The following is an 18,055-nucleotide window of genomic DNA, read 5'->3' as shown; positions in this document are numbered from 1 at the left end:
TTGGGGAAAGACTGATGTCCAAATAATTGACACAGTGATACAGTAAAATAAAGAGATATACTTTCACATGTTTTTCACTCTTTCCCTTTCTTTCTAATTTGAAAGCTTTGTGAAAGCAGAGGTAGGGTGTCTTTTACCCTCATTGCTACATCTAGCATAATGTTTTGCCCGTACTTGTCACCAGATAAATATTTATTGAATGACAAAATGAATAACTCAAATGGAAAAAAAGAACAAAATAACTTAGTACCCAGAAAAGACTTTTGATGAGGTAATGGAAAGAAGAAAACAGTTTTCAAGGCATTTGTAAAAGTGATTGTCAACAAATTTGCAAAGCCTGTCTTAAATAAATTTCTTGTTTAATAATTAGAAAAGGTTTAAACACTATAACTAACGTTTCACTTGCTATTTTAACAGGGCATTAATTTTGGATCAACTTTTATGTGCTTTGTTTTTGTACATTTTAAGGTGACGATCACACTGGAGATAGAAAGGGGGTTAGACTCTATAGACATGTTCTGTCTAATACAGTAGCCACTTGTCACCAATGGCTATTGAGCACTTGAAATGTGGTTAGTCCAGATTGAGATCTGCTAAAGTATAAAATACATACTTGATTTCAAAGACTTAGTGTGGAAAAACAGAATGTAAAATGTCTGAATTTTTATATCGATTGCATATTAAAATATTTTTGATATATTGGGTTAAATAAATATTAATAAAATTAATTTCCCCTACTTACCCATTTTTAAAAAGTGGCTGCTGGTAAATTTTATATAGGACAGTGTGGTTCTAGACTTCTTGATGAATATGTCAAAGCATATAAAATATCTGTAGAAGTTTAACATGTTAATCTTTTCTCCCCATGAAATTTTTTGTGACTTTAGGGCAAGGTTTATCTAGCTAAAATTCAAGATGTGTAAAGTATAGCTAGAAGCCAATGGGTAAAAGGTAAAATGATATGTCTTTAATCAATTTGTTTTTGAGTACCTAAGATATACTCAGTACTTCATAAAACGTATTGCGTAAATTAATTTGGGGTATAAGTAGGGTAGATATGGGTGCCAAATTTGCACTTGTAACTGATAGTTACATTGGTTATTTAAGGTAGTCTCGGGCTTCCCTGGTGGCGCAGTGGATAAGAATCCGCCTGTCAATGCAGGGGACACGGGTTTGAACCCTGGTCCGGGAAGATCCCACATGCCACGGAGCAACTAAGCCCGTGTGCCGCAACTACTGAGCCTGTGCTCTAGAGCCCGTGAGCCACAACTACTGAAGGCCGTGCGCTTAGAGCCCGTGCTCCGCAACAAGAGAAGCCACCGCAATGAGAAGCCGGCGCACCACAACGAAGAGTAGCCCCCGCTCGCCACAACTAGAGAAAGCCCGGGCGCAGCAAGGAAGACGCAACTCAGCCAAAAATAAATAAATAGTCTCTAACAACGTTTATGACCTACAGCTTCGTATTTTTCTAGAATAAAATGGTCTGTATTTTTTGGTTTACAGATGTACATGAAGCTCAGAAAATAATTTCAGTCAGTAAACACACCATTTTGTGTATGTTATGTGGGCTCCAAATTTTAACAATTGGCCAGCAACAGAAAGAAAATATCCCAAGCTAGCTTTGGACCAAGTCAATTCAATGCTCACCACTTGAAGAAGTATATTTTATTTTATTTATTTTTTAATATTTATTTTATATTTTTATGTTCTCTGTACCTTCCTGAAAAGTGTATTTTATTTTTGAAAATTAGTGTCGTCTAAAGTGTAGTGAAAATTACAATTTGAAGCAATTACTATTTTGTATTGGATACTATATTAAGGATTATATGGGATAGTAAAGTAAAGGTTGTCCTTGCCCTTGAGGAACTATCTCATTAAGGGGGTGCCATTCTTTGGATGTTTCCTCTTCAGCAAATTCACATCCTCAAACTAGTTATGTGCATAAGAAAACTCGGGGGCTTAATGTGGCCAGGAGGAGGTGTCAGAGATGATCAGGACCATACCCTCAGGGCCATCTTCCTCTCCCTCAATGTTAGTATATAATTGAAGTCCTAGATTGTATAGAAGTGACAGATAACAATCTTTATCCATTCATCAGAATGGGAGGTGTTTCACTTGTGAGCAGTACCAGCTCCATCTCCATGTTTGCTTGAAGTGAATTGTTTGAGCTCTGTAGGGTCACCTTGATCTATTTCCTCTGACTTCAGAGGTTCTCGAAACCTACAGAAGAATTTCCATGGGGCTACCTTAGGAAAACAATGTCTACTTCTTGGCTTCACTTTTTCAGGATTTGCATTTAATATAATTTCCCTGAGAACAGGCCAGGAAGAAATGGTTCTATTAAAAATGTAAAAGGTCAGTTAGGTAAATTGCTAATTTTTATAAATAACCAATGTCTTATTAGCAACTTGAAGAGACAGGGAAGACAGGCTGGTTTTAAATTGGGATTAACTCAGTTTTACAGTCTACCACCTAGTGCATTAGCCAAAGTAAATACCTTCCCTGAGCCTCGGTTTCCTTGTCCGTAATGCAGGGATGATAATATCTTTATTATAAGCTAATATTCTCCCAGGATATATTTGGAGAATAGATTAAATGGTTATAGAGAGGATAGTAACAGCAACCAATTGGGAGCTTACTATGTTCCAAGCACTGTGCTAAAAGATTCCAAGTATTAACATAGTTAATAAAGGTTAGAGTGTGAAAATGCCAAGCACAATGCCTGGCATATAATACAACTAAAAAATACTAATTTTCATTTACCTGCCTCTCATTTTAATTTCTTATTTAGTTCATATCCAGACAAGCAGTCATCTAGCTTAATATTTATCAAACCTGGCTGCCCATTATAAATAGCTGGGGAGCTTTGAAAAAATCCTGATGCTTAGACTCTCCCTGAAACCAATTAAATTAGATCTCAAGGTGCAGACAGGTTTTAGAATCATGGATAACCTTTCCTTGGACTCCTGAAGTGAGGGAATGCTCACTCGTTTTCAGTTTTGTTAAATTTACTCAGAAATCCACTGCCTTACAACATCTAGCTATTGTAAAGGGCCTGGCATATAGTTCCCTTACAGCACATTTGCTTCATTATTTTGACCCCTGTAGTCTTGCAGAATGGAATTAGCCTGATTCCACCAAAGAGTTCTAAGTACTTGAAGATCTTCATTACATCCTTGTCAATGTCCCCTCACCAACCTGGCTATATATCAGTTCCTTCGATGTTCCTCCTCTGTTTTGTATGCTAATTAAACAAGATTTATTATGCCAGTGCTCTTACTAAACTCGGTGCCCAGAACTGAACAAAATAACATCCAAATAACAAAACAGAATGAGATTTTTTTTTCTGCCTTTATTATGAATAGTATATTTCTTTAAATGGATCCTGGGAGAGCATTAGCTTTTGGGGCAGCAATATTACCCTTTTACTAAACCCTTAAGTTTTAAAGTATTCACATGCTGCTGAGTTTGGCTTCACCATCTTACTGCATTTTATTGAACTTTGTGTCCAACACTTTACACGTATCTATACTAAATTTTATTCTGTTAGGCTAATTCTCCTAACTTACTCACATTTGGAGGATTCTTTCTAATGAGTAATTCTCCTTAATTTCATGTCGTTTGCAAATCTAGTCTGTAGCCACGTCATTGTTGAACTTCTCCCTCCCGGGATCTTCCTTTCAGAGTGACATAGCATCTTTAAGACAGGATCTTTCCATCAACTGTAGATCCACCTGTTATCCTGTATGTGTGTGTATGTGTGTGTGTGTGTGTGTGTGTGGTTTTAACTTTGTTCTAGGGCATCAGCAAGCATACTTGGCACCTCTTAAGGAATTAGGGAAAGGTGCCCCCTCCAGGCAGAGGGGTTAGAAAAGTGTGCCATTTCCTCCCAGATGCAGTCCATTATAGCAGATGTGCTTTGTCTTTCAAATTTCCTTGTCAAAAAAGAAAATGACTTCTTAGTGATCTTTTTTTTACCTCTATTGATCACTCTGCTTTTTTTTCTTGAAGGCAGTATTAATATTTTAATATTACTACTTCAACTTCTGTGGGTTTGAAATTTTTCAAAATAAAGTTGGAGAAATATTAAAAATGATGTTATAGAGCTTATTTTTAATCAGTCATCAAAATTAGAAAACAAATAACTACAGAAGTGCACAATTAAAAGCCTAGTTTATAGACCTGCTCAATTTCCATCAAAGTAATAAAAATAAATACTCATATTTAAAAGATTGTTCTATAATTAGAGACTATAAGAAGTAAGTAGGAAGCATATATTATTGTGAAGAGTTATTGGTGAAGGTGGGTTATTTCATACAGCTCTAGATAAGACCCAACATTGCCCCAAATTGACCATATATCTAGAAACTTATTTTGGGATTCATGTACTCCTTTACGAAGTTCTAGAAATATGGGTCTTAATGAGGGCTTCAGCACACATTTCTTGAGGTTGAGACCCACTGATGGATCAGAGATTGGCATTGCAGAATCAGCCACAGGTACTAAAAGCATGATTTGTACACAGAAGCCTGTGAATGTCTTCATTTCCAAGTCTTCATTTTTTTTAAGCTTCAGACTCTGATTCCAGAGTTCAGGAAAGCTTAGTATAGGAAAATAGTGTGTTCTCCGCTTGATTTCTAGTCAGTATACATATCCCATTTGAATCAATTTGCATTTCCGTGATCACACTAATAGTGGTTAACACTGAGTTTCAAATATTTAACCCCTACCACCTCACTGTTGTTTTTGCCTCAGCCATTCTCTTTGCTATTTTAAGTGACCAAAGATGTTACCTAATAATAGATTTTGTTTGTTTGTTTTTGGTATTTGTCTTTGTTTTCTTTCTTAAGGTATGATTTACACACAGCACAAGAATGTTCACAGCAGTTTTATTCACAATAGCTCAAAATTAGAGCAAACCAAATGTCCACCACCAAGTGAATGAATAAATTATGATGTATTCATACAATGGAACACTACATGTAGTGTATACTCAGTAACAAGAAGGAACAAACTTGATTATGCAGCAACATAGTTGAATCTCTAAATCATTATGTTAAGTGAAAGATGCCAGATAAAAGAGTACATACTGTATAATTCCATATATGTGAAGGTCACTAGCCCAGGAAACTTACGTATGGTGACAGAAATCCAAAAAGTAGATTGGGGAGAGTAACTAGAAAGAAGCATGAGCAAACTTTCAGAGGTGATAGTAATGCTCCCCGTCTTAATTTGGGTGATGGTAACACAGATGTATCCACTTGTCAAAACTTGCCCAACTGTACACTTAAATTTCATGCACTTTATGTAAGTTATAACCTCAATAAGTATCAGATTTTAAAATTGTTGAGAATTCAAAAACTGGAACTCCATTTGCCCATCTCCAGTGTTTTGGCTTCTCTCCTTCTGTGCTTAAAAGTTGCTGACTCTACTTGCAAGACTGTATTTGCAAGTTGTTCTCATGCTGTAGTATAATTCCAATTTTGGAATTACTTTTTTTTTTTTTTAACTTTTTCTCCCTTAATTCCAGGCCAAAATTGATCTCTTTGGAGATACCCTTAACTTACAAACTAAGAGGTTCTGTTATCCTCTGGTCACTGAAGAAGTCCAGTCTGCTCAGGGCATATTGTTCTGTAGGTGATACTGATATACTCAGTAACAGTCTCCCTGGGGGCACCCTCAAGAATCCCCCTGAGCTTCCCATTCCATTTCTGCACATTCAGATGCCTACAAGATGCTTCTCTGACCTTCTTTTAATCACAGTTGAATTCCTTGTCCCATGAGTCACAATTTGAGCCTTGGGGATATCCAGTTCTCCTTCAAGTATACATCTCTGTCTCCATAACCTTCTCCACAGATTGTTAGAAATATCATGAATTTCCATGTATGCTCTTGTTTTAGGTTTCCATACCACTATTCCCATTTACTAATAAATAGGGAAATAGAGGCTCAGCAAATTGAAATGTATTCATCTAGATGTAAGCAGCACAGGCTGCATTCAATTAGGGTTTCTTATTTCAAGCTAGGGCACATTTTACCACATTGCAGCAGCTTGCAAGTTTGGCATAAAAACATACATAAAATCCTAGTTAAGTACAAGTATCTTGGCCTTAATTGAAAGTTAATCCTAATTCATTCATAAATGGTTTTAAAAAGGATATATTTATTTATCTTTATATATCTGTTTATCTTCATGTTAAACAATAGAAGGTATCCAGACCCCATCAGATATCTATTTCCTGTATTTTAAAATATAATTTTTGATATTTACTGTCTGAGTTAAATGCTTAGTTTTACTTTTCCTCAGAAGAACAGAGTGGGCCAAATGTCAAATGTTTTAATATCATTCTGGAATTTGGCAGCTGAGATGTAAAGAACTGTTGATATCACTAAGAAATGTAGAGGATGTATATTTATTGAGGTTTAATTGAGTCAACAGAGTGATTACTTATAACAGATACTTAATACTTATCCTTTTCACCAAGCTCTGCCTTCTCTTAGCACGGTGCAATTACGAGTTGTGTTGAGATGGGCCTAAGAACTGGTGGGTATCTGGTAGTCTAGGTACTGTTGTAGTCAACTATTGTTAAGTAATGGCCGAATTTCTCAAGTTTACTCTTGGGTCAGTTTTGCTGAATCCTCTCCAATTAGCTATTAAAGGTATATATTTCACAAAATTTTTTTCCCTTAAAGTATTGTATAAAGTAATATTATGTGGAAGAATGAGGTAATGCATTTAGTTCCAGCAATAAACTTTTTCTATGAACTGGAAATATACTATATGTCTAGAATCATTTAGAAATAACTGGAACATTGCAGACAAGTATTATTACTACATCCTAATGTTTTATGTTTTTCTCAGATTATTCCAATTATATTTACTTTGTCCAATTCAACTGTCCTTTCTTTCACTGCTTCACCCTTTATGGATTTCTTTCATCTTTGAACTTCGATATACTTATTGTTTCATAACAGAATTTGATGTTGATTTTGTACTGTCTGCAGTGTATTCAATATACGTAAAACAACATAAAAATAATAAAAATTACCAAGTCAGCTTTTATTTATTGAAAGCCCACTGGGATAAATACTTTACACATGTTTCATCTTCACAACAGTCCTGTAAATTAAGTTTTATTATATTCATCTTATACATAAGGAAATTGTGGCTTAGAGAAGTCAAGTGATCTGTTCAAACTGAACAGCTAGTAAGTGGCACAATTGAGATTTAAAGCCAGATCTGTCTGATTCCAACATATGTGTCTTTATTCAGCGTATTAGTAGGGTTTGCCAGAGAAATAGAAACAACAGGAAGAGACTTATTATAAGGAATTGGCTTGTGTGGTTATGGAGGCTGAGAAGTCTCACGATCTGCCATCTGCAAGCTGTAGACCCAGGAGAGCTGGTAATGGTATAATACCCATCTGAATTCCAAGGCCTGAGAACCAGGGGAGCTGATGGTATGATTACCAGTCCAAGGGCAGGAGAAGATTGATGTCCCAGCTCAAGTACTCAGGCAGGAAATAAAAGGGGCAAATTCTTCCTCTACCTTTTTGTTCTATTCAGGCGTTCCCGGATTGGATGACGCCCACCCCAACTGGGGAGGGCAATCTACTGACACTTTCCTGAGTGCACCAATTCAAATGCTAATTCCAGAAAACATCCTCACAGACACCTCCAGAAATATTTAATCTGCCAAATTAATCCTGTCAAATTGACACACAAAATCAACCATCACACCCAGCATACAAAGGCATGAGGTCACTCAGGTCAGGGACCTTGTCTCTGATTTCCTTTATGATTGGTAAAAGCAAGGCTTTTTTTTCCTGGTGGGGTAAGTGGCTAAATGCTGTCACAGGAAGCCATCATAACCGAACAAGCTTGTCTGAGAAAATTTTAATTTTGTAACAGTGATAGCCTAAGTATAAAAACGATTATGATTCAATTTGAAAAACATATAGAGCATGAAACATTTGTTGAAAACTCATACCTTAGTTCTTTTAATGAATGTATGGTTTATAAAATTGGCATAAATATTCTCTTTGGAACAGTTTAAACTTTAAAACCAACGACAAACTAGTCAGATTATTATTAATTTTTTGGTTCATTATTTGTTGTTTTTTTAAAATAATGAAGCCAGCTATTATATTTAAAATTGTCCTATAAAATATTTTAAATATAATAGATTATTTTATAGACTACTTCCTCCCTCTAGTGACCAGGAATGGGAATACCACATTCACAAGCATTAAAAAAACTGATTCTCAATGTGTTTGTGTACCTCCCCCTAGAGGATGCTTGGGAAATTTGCCAGAGTTATTTTGGTTATCAATACAATGAATGTGGGTGCTACTGGCATTCATCAGGGGCATTAAGGACGCTAGCATCCTGCAGTGTGATAGACGGTGCCCCATATAAACTAATTATCCATTGCTGAATATTCATGTAGTTGAAAAATTTATTATTTAAGCCTAGAACCTACCACTATCCTACATATGAAAACAAAAATTTTTTCCACTGTTTATACATTCCATTTTTAAAAGCAACTTATTTCATTTACAACATTGATTGTAAGATACATCATTGCCTAACAGTAAGAGTGAAAAGAACGGCCAATTAAACTCTGACACGAAGCTTCTTAAGACTTATTTTATCAACAGTCAACAGCGTGGAAAGGCAACCTATAGAATGGGAGAAAATATTTGCAAACCATGTATCTTAAAAGAGGTTAATTTCCAAAAAATACACGGAACTATTGATTCTATAGGTATAGCCATCTAACTACTTCATCATTTAATTTAATATAGGCATACCCAAGCATTTACAAATTAAAATAGATATTTTAAGAATTACTTTCTTTTACTTTCCCAGATTTCCACAGCGCATGAAAGGCAGAGCTGGAACTCCAGCCCATGCCTTCTGTCCTCCTCTAGTAAGATGGGGTCTGTAGAACACCAATAACAAAAGAGGAATGTTATATCTAATGGGTTGAACTGTTGATTTAAGGCATGAAGTGAGGATCATGAATTCTTGTTTCTCTCCTTAGTAACTTAGTCTCCCCTTAGTAGTATTGTTGGGGCACTTCCACAACAAGAGTCACTACTTTGTGGATGTGGATGATTTAACATTAAATTTGGATATGATCTTATTTCTAAGAAAGTGCCTTCTCATTTTATATGTTGTGTAGGGTTGAAGAATAATATAATGAATGAGTGCACAGGTTCCTGAGTCAGATTACCTGGGTTCAGATTTTGGCTCTATCACTGCTGTGTGACCTTGGATAAACAACTCAATTTCTCTGTGCTTCATTCAATTCCTTCTGAGGTAGAGTCATTAAATGGAGGTGATAATATCATCTCTCAGGGGTGTTGAGAGGATTAAATGAGATAACACATTTAAGTGTGTAAGTGTCTGGTGTATAGCAGACGCAAAATAAATGTAAGCTATGATGAATATATACAGGCATACCTTGGAGATATCGTGGGTTCAGTTCCAGACCACCAAAATAAAGTGAGTATCTCAATAAAGTGAGTCATACGAATTTTTTTGCTTCTCAGTGCATACAAAATTATGTTTACACTATACTGTAGTCTCTAAGTGTGCAATAGCATTATATCTAAAAAAACAATGTACATACCTTAATTTAAAAATATTTTCTTGTTTAAAAATGCTAACCATCATCTGAGCCTTCAACGAGTTGTAATTTTTTTTGCCAGTGGAGAGTCTTGTCTCGATGCTGACGGCTGCTGACTGATCAACGTGGTGGCTGCTGAAGGCTGGGATGGCTGTGGGCAGTTTCTTAAAGAGATACACCAGTGAAGCCGGCCACACAGATTGACTCTTCCTTTCATGAACAATTTCTCTGTAGCATGTGATGCTATCTGATAGTATTTTATTCACAGTAGAACTTCTTTCAGAATTGGAGCCAATCCTCTGAAACTCTGCTGCTGCTTTATCAACTAAGTTTAAAGTCTTTTGTTGTCATTTCAACAATCTTCACAGCACCTTCACCAGGAGTAGATTTGGCTCAAGAAAGCACTTTCTTTGCTCATCCATGAGAAGCAACTCCTCATCCATTAAAGTTTATATTTATAACAAACTTAATAATAAAGAAAAAGTATGAAATATTCCAAGAATTACCAAAATGTGACAGAGACACCAAGTGAGCAAATATTTGTTGGAAAAATGGCGCCTATATACTTGCTTGACATGGGGTTGCCACAGACCTTCAATTTGTAATACCATCATAGCCATATTATACATTTTGGTAAAACATGTTTAAAATCTTCATTTAGATCATATCATTAAGTTTCACTAAAATCTATGAGATTGTCACCGGGCTACCGTATATATAGAGTAGATGCTAAAGAAGAAGCCACTATGCAGCCATCCTGTCTAGCTGGGATGAGGAGACTGATCTGCATGAAACAACCAAGACAGTTAAAGACAGAAGATAAATAAGTACAACTGGATGGCAAAAGCAACAAGAGCTATAGAATGGTAAGGTGGTTAAGGAAGGTATAGGAGATGAGAGGAGACAATCGGCCAATTAATACGTGTCCGAGCATGGATGAGTTAACTTCTCAGTGATTCCTGGGTCCTTATTTATGAAATTAATTCATTTAAAATGCCTAGTGCAATCTACATGAGGTAGGTTGAATGGAGTTTTAAAGAATGGGCAGGCTGTTATTAGTGGAAAATGATTCTATTGACAGGAATAATCAGAGACAGGGATGTTTCAAGTAGTGGAGATACAAATCTTTTAAAAAATTTGATATGTACCATACACCCCAATGTTCATAGCAGCAGCATTTACAATTGCCAAGATATGGAAGCAACCTAAGTGTCCATCAACAGATGAATGGATAAAGAAGATGTGGTATATACACACACACATACACACACACACACACACACACACACACACACAATGGAATACTACTCAGCCATAAAAAAGAACAAAATTTTGCCATTTGCAGCAACATGGATGGACTTGGAGGGCATTATGCTAAGTAAAAGAAGTCAGACAGAAAGACAAATACTGTATGATATCACTTATATGTGGAATCTTAAAAATATAACAAACTACTGAATATAACAAGAAAGAAGCAGATTCACAGATATAGAGAACAGACTAGTGGTTACCAGTGGGGGTGGGGGGAGGGGAAATATAAAGATGAGGGAGTGGGAAGTACAGACTATTGGGCGTAAGATAGGCTACAGGATGTATTGTACAACACAGGGAATATAGCCAATATTTTGTAATAACTGTAAATGCAGTGTAACCTTTAAAAATTGTATAAAAAATAGTCAAAAAAATTTGGTACATACAACAAGAGCAAAAAGTTCACATGTAGTAGCCTTATGTAATTTTCTAATTTTCTGTTACAAATAGCAAACTCTTTCTTTCCTGCATGGCAAGTAACTTTCACTCAGCATTTGCTTCTCTGTCTATTGGCTCATGTTATAATCCAAGAGAATTAATCCTTCAACAGTGAAAAGATTCTTTAAGAAAAGAAACAAGGCAGAGTAGTGTCAAAGAAAAACTCAAAGTCAAAAAGTCACTTAATTGTAGCATGCCGTTTCCTTGTTTATAAGCAGGATAAATAAATAGATTGATTTCACCCCACAAAGGCAAAAACAGGATTTATTAAAAGAGGAAAGAGGAGAGAGAAAAATAATTATAGTCTGGGAAGAGTGAATCTTGTTTACACATTTTTTTTTTAATGGCATAACTGATTAGCTGGCAGCAGTCAATATGGACAGTCTGTCCTTGAATATCTTAAGTGTTTATGGACTCTCTGGAAAACCTTTGTGAGCTAAACTATGAAGCTGGATGACAGGCTGTTTCTCTGTAATGTCTGCCTGTATCTTTCCATCAGCACCTCATTATTAGCTGTACAGGTCTGCACTACTTCCTTCACCAGAAGTCTCAATATAACTGCTGATTTTCTCGAAATCCTTTGCCCCTAAATCTTTACTTCTAACTGGAATCTCTTCTGAGTCCTTATTTGAAAGTGATCATAATCTGGGGTGCTTTGTAGTGGAATTTCTACTACAAAGAGTTATAATCATTTTTCTAATATGAATTTAAGACTTTAAACAAAAATATGCAAATTTAAATTTTCCTTTTTTCTTGCATTTTCCTAAGGATTAACAGCAGTATTTTCACACTTCAACAAACAGAACAGATAGTAGTGATAACACTATCAAATGAAATGTTAGAACGAACTGACCCGAATAAACAAGTTTTCTTACTCAAATATTTTAACATTAACTTTTTAAATGTTACTTAAAATATTTTAATTAAGACAATTAGTAGCTCCGGTGCCTGCAAACAGTTGATCATGGCTTCTGCCCTGCAGTGAATTATCACAGAAGAAAAATTCGGCAGAATTGCTGGCTTCATGCCCACAGCCATTCTGAAGCAGGAACTCTTCAGATTACGATTACAACCCGAGGGTTAGCACTATATAATATGTATACTTTCAGAAATTAAAATCCCCTTTGATTACGTTTCTTCCAGTAATGCTTAATGGCTGAATTTGCACCCTTGCACGTGTGTGCGTCACCTCTAAGTGAGGAAAATACATTTTGTTACTAACATCAGTTGAAAATGAAAATATTGTCCAGTTGCTTCAAAGGTGTTTGCCAAAGTACATATACTTTAAAATCTGTAAGGCAAACTGAAATAATCCTTTATTATGTCTTCTTAGAATGAGAGAAACTTCCCTTTTAGCTGCTCCTAATTTTTTAAAATCATCACATTTAACACAGCAACACTTTTCTTAGAAATCAAAACCTGCTCATCTCAATTCTTTGGTAACAGCAATGAATCCGTACGTTAAAGAAGGGCTGCGAATTGCTGAATCCACTTTACTATACAAGAGAAGCCCCATGAGCTGAACTGAATAGACAATAACCTTTCTTAGCAGTTAAGTATTTTATAAGACAGTAGGTGCCTTAGAAATTCATTCAGGGCCTTAGAAATCCACATTCACACGGTTCTCACTTGCTCGAGTTTGGTCTGTATCCATTTATGCAAGCCAAATCTTTTCCAGACTCACGAAATTCATAACATTTTGTAACAAAGACAAAGAAACACCCTTGACAGCCTAGCATAATCATAAGACGCAACGAACTCTCGCGCGAGGTTGAGACGCTACCGCCTAACGTCACCGGTTGCCATAGCAGCATCCCTCAGAGCGGAAAAGAGGGGTGGTGCGAGGGGCGGAGCGCGGCTTCGGCGGAGGACAACGGACTTTCTCCTCCTGCAGGTCTGACTTCTACCAAAATGAGCGGCCTGGATGAGGGCGACAACCTCCCTGTCTCTAAAACCTGCGGTCTCGCTACTCCCGACCATGCCCCGGGACATCCGGACCTAAAGCAGTGTCAGGGCGAGGAAACCGGGGCCACCCTGGTGATGGCGGACACAGGTGAGGGCGGCTTGGAGACCGCCGCAGAGGGAGGCGCGCCCCGGGACCCCGCGGGCTGTGGCCTTGCGCTCCGCATTCGGGTTGCTGGGAGTCGCGGCCGCGTTGCGACCAAAGCGGGCCAGAAGGAGGCTCCTGCTTCCACCGAGGGCATGGAAGCAGCCTCTGCCTCCACCTCGGTGGCAGCCGACAATAGCCAGAAAAATGGCTGTCAGCGTAGAGAGCTGCGCAGCCCTGCTGTCGAGAAGGCTCTAGAAGCCTGTGGCGCAGGGAGGTTGGGGTCTCAGATAATGCCTGGGGCGAAAGCCAAGGAAATGACGACAAAAAAGTGCGCTGTTTCAGCAGCAGCGGAAAAGGAGGGAGTAGTGGAGGCGGTGGTGGAGGAAAAGAAGGTGATGCAGAAGGAGAAAAAGGTGGTAGGAGGAGCGAAGGAGGAGGCCCGGGCCAGGGCCCCGAAGATCAATAACTGCATGGATTCGCTGGAAGCCATCGATCAGGAGCTGTCAAATGTAAATGCTCAGGCTGACAGGGCCTTCCTTCAGCTGGAGCGCAAGTTTGGCCGCATGCGAAGGCTCCATATGCAGCGCAGAAGTTTTATCATCCAAAATATCCCAGGTTTCTGGGTCACTGCCTTCCGCAACCATCCCCAGCTGTCACCTATGATCAGTGGCCAAGATGAAGACATGATGAGGTACATGATCAATTTGGAAGTGGAGGAGCTTAAACACCCCAGAGCAGGCTGCAAATTCAAGTTCATCTTTCAGAGCAACCCCTACTTCCGAAATGAGGGGCTTGTCAAGGAATATGAACGCAGATCCTCTGGCCGGGTGGTGTCTCTTTCCACGCCAATCCGCTGGCACCGGGGCCAAGACCCCCAGTCCCATATCCACAGGAACCGGGAAGGCAACACTATTCCCAGTTTCTTCAACTGGTTCTCAGACCATAGCCTCCTAGAATTCGACAGGATTGCAGAGATTATCAAAGCAGAACTGTGGCCCAATCCCCTCCAGTACTACCTGATGGGTGATGGGCCCCGCAGAGGATTTCGAGACCCAGCAAGGCAGCCAGTGGAGAGCTCCAGGACCTTCAGGTTCCAGTCCGGCTAACTCCTGCCCCGTGAGAAGCTCCTGCACAAGTTTCCTTACCACCTCCTCTTGGACCTGTGCTTAGCCAACAGCATGCAGTCTTCTATTTACTTTCTCTTCACACTGGATTATTTTGTCCTTTTGTCCTTCTAAATCCTCAAAAATCAGTGGCAAGATAATCGCTTATATGCCTATGCTCTTCGTCCTCTGAGCCTTCCTACTGTTCTGCATCGTTACATGTTCCAAGTGCACGGCCTTCCACTATTTCTATACCAAGCACATGATACTGTAGATATGCACTCCCTTCTTTTGCATGCCCTTGGCTCTGTCTGACGATAGCCTTCTCCCAGTTTTTAAAGTGGTTGTCTACCACAAAGAAGCTTGATATACCTTTGCAAATACTTAGCTGGGCTTCATACTTTATGCAGGCTGTCCTCCTGATACCCATGTACTCTGTGGCAAGATCTTTGAGTTTCACTGCTGCAAGATGAAGCTTATGTAGATGATGCCAGTCATCAACCCAAACTGAACATTCCAGGCTACCAGTAACTGGTTTCCAACTGTCTTCCTGGGTCCATGCTATCCACGCTGCTGGTTATCACAGAATCAGCAGCTGGCTGGTGGGTGGCTACTAGGCATGAATGAGGTAACAGATGACAGGTGTTCTGTGTTATCATGTTGGTCTTCTTATGCCTTTGGGCACCCTGCATTGTGATCACATACTGGTGAGTATGAAGGCCTATGATATGGCCCACCCGAACCTGCACTCAGCCTTCTGAATGAGCTTTGCACAGGCACCATCGCCTTCCTCTTCAGGAACTATCTGTAGACTTAAGCTCCTGAGTAGCACACAGGAACTATCCCCTTCCCTGCCTCCCAAATGGCTACCCATAAACCCTGTCAGGCAGGTTGGGCAGTCCTAATATCACAGCGTCCAAAGCAAAGCTGGTGGGGGGGGGGTCCCTTCAAGCAGTTAGCCTTTTTGAGCCCTAGCTGACAAACCACCCTTAATCTAGGCAACTTTATTAGGCATCCCCTTCTCAACCCCTCCCGCACCCATTATGAACATGACAAAGTTGCCAGGGCGGGGGCACCGACGAAGAGGTCTTTCTAGTCTGTGGCGCCTGTTATACATCTGTCTCTGTCTTCGTCTCCCTCCCCGCCCCCCCCCCCCCACCGCTTCTTCCTCTCAGAAGAAGTTACAGCTCAGAAACGGAAAAGAAAACTGGCAAAGCAGGCTTTTTGTTTAATTTGCTCTCCCTTTGATTGTGTCCAGAAGGAGAAAGGTACTGTGCATCAGACTCCAGATCTCTTATTGCTGTCTTCTGCCCTCATGTCTCCACCTCACTTCCTTTAGCAAAGTCTAAACATTTCAAAGGAAAACCTGTAGGTTAATTGCCTACTTATGGGCATTGTTTTTTGGGGCCAACTCTGACAACCCCATCCTCTTCCTCATCCATTTACCAAAACCTTCTGTGTGTTTTCTTGAGCTTTAGTGTGAGAAGCTGAAGAGAAGACAGAAGGGCCTCACAGTAATGGCTTCAAGACAGACCCAGAGCAGGCTGTGATCCAAGGCAATCAAAACATAGTTTCACTCCACCTTTCTAAGCATGGAAATTCTTTTTTGGGCCTTGGACCACTTAGAAATAACCCCAAGGCAGCATTTTGAGGGTCACTCGTGTCCTCTATACTGTTCTTTGACTGCCCTGATGTCCCACAGCCTCCATCCTACTGCCTGGCCTTCTTGGCTCTCAGTCCTCAGCTTCTGCATTTCCTTCCCTGCTTCTGACCTAACAAATGAGGGAGCGGGGTGCAGACTGCATTGTGGGAGCTGCCAAGCCTCCCTCCTAGGGGGTAAGGGGGTGTGTGAAAGTCTGCTCCGCGGGGCTTGGGATGTCTGGACACAGAGCAGTGGGAAAGGTGTCCTAGGCTGTAGAAACTGAAAGCTCAGAAAACAAATGAGCTTGCTGTGGATTGGGCTTGAGACGGTAAACAGGAAAGACTGGAACCCTGTAGGGTCAGGGGTAGGAGGGGAGGCCCCTGAGGTTTTTCCCAGGAGAGGTGGGAGAATGAAAGTGGTTGATGTTTAAAGAGGATGGTGGGAGGAGTTCGTTTTCCTTCAGTTTTTCCTAACTCCTCGAATTCACCAGTAGTTTTTTGTACACAAAAATGCAAGTCTAAATGTTTTGTATTATTTTAGAATATGTGAACGATTAATGGTGTATGCTCCTTATTTCATTGTGTTTGAGTAAAGTCCTGTTAACTCCTTTCTCCATTTATGCTTTCTGGCAAAATTGACATTTACAGGCATGCTTTTTGCTTGTAATTGAGAATGTGTGCAAAAATATCAGGCTTGTTTCCTGTGCAGTATGAAGACTTCTGTGAATATTCACTAATATATCAGCTTGTTCTGGTCTCTCTTCTTATATAGCTCTATTCTTAGAAATATAATTGAATGTGACCTTTGAAATTGTGCTGTCTTGTGGAAGTATTCTCAAACAGAAAACCTAACTGTCGTCTTGATATTTCTTGGCCTAGCAGTAAATATTGTACTTGACCTCGTATGTTCCTAACCAGTGTAAGTACTTGTAGAATTGCTCTGTCAAACTAAACAAAGATAGTACTTTAGTCTTCTCCTATGTGCTCTAAGGAAAAATAAATCTGTTACTCTGCTGTATTTCTTGTTTTCACCAAAAAATAAAAATAAATAAGGCTTGTCTGTTTTGTCTAGGCTAATAAGTGGTTGGCAAATCATTAAAGTTACCAAGTCGTCACAGTAAGTATCATCCTGAACCTTAAAAAAAAAGGCAATAGTGCACCTTCCAAGATTTTTTGTGTGAAAAATGGTAAATAAGCCCAAGTGCATACTCATAAACATATTTCCTATACAGTCAGTGTAGGTTTTGGTAATTGAAACACCATATATTGATTTTTGTCCCTCACTTAAAATACTGTTTTCAGTGGAAAACTGTTCTCTATGCCCCATAATAGTTTACTTATATATTTATGTTAACTATGTCCCACCTTGGGCTGATTCTTTTATTTAATGAGCTTAAGATAGACTTTTGGAAGAATTAATCATTGGATATTCTTTAAGTACTACTTAAATTGTTTTCCTACAACAGTGTGGTGCTCTATAAAGAAAGAAAAACAAAAAAGTTATGACAGATATAAAGTCTAGAAACATGATATCAGACATCACAATGTCAATTACCAGTAATGTCTTGCTTTTCAGCAGCTATTACATGAAGGTTTGGGAGATACATACTTCCGCATTCTCTCTAGCAGAGAGAACAATGAATGCTGCAAGGTCTCCATAAATGAATCACTGAATATTTTTAGCCATCTAAACAAAGATTTGACATAAATGCCCCCAAATTACTGATTTGAATTAGAGATTGTTAATTAAACATACAGTTAAAACAGACTTGCTGACTCTTGGTGCAATATTTATTTGCAAGCTCTATTTGCTGAAGTATAATTTTTCTAGACCTGGAGAACTTTAAGTATTAGAGAGCTAAGTTTTCTTTTGCATGT

At 38.8% G+C, this 18,055-nt stretch overlaps 1 protein-coding gene across 1 annotated transcript; it reads left to right on the top strand.

Annotated features, from left to right (window-relative positions):
• Positions 1-13,192: 13,192 nt before the first annotated feature.
• On the top strand, positions 13,193-17,237 carry TSPYL4 (TSPY like 4). The gene has a single exon (XM_030853642.2). It carries the CDS (start codon positions 13,295-13,297, stop codon positions 14,537-14,539), a length of 1,245 nt encoding a protein of 414 aa, XP_030709502.1. The 5' UTR covers positions 13,193-13,294; the 3' UTR covers positions 14,540-17,237.
• Positions 17,238-18,055: the final 818 nt, after the last annotated feature.

This window comes from Globicephala melas, chromosome 14, assembly GCF_963455315.2.
Source record: "Globicephala melas chromosome 14, mGloMel1.2, whole genome shotgun sequence".
NCBI classification, from domain to species: Eukaryota; Metazoa; Chordata; class Mammalia; order Artiodactyla; family Delphinidae; genus Globicephala; species Globicephala melas.
The sequence above is the reverse complement of the archived record's forward strand: the minus strand, read 5'-3'. Positions and strand labels throughout refer to the sequence as shown.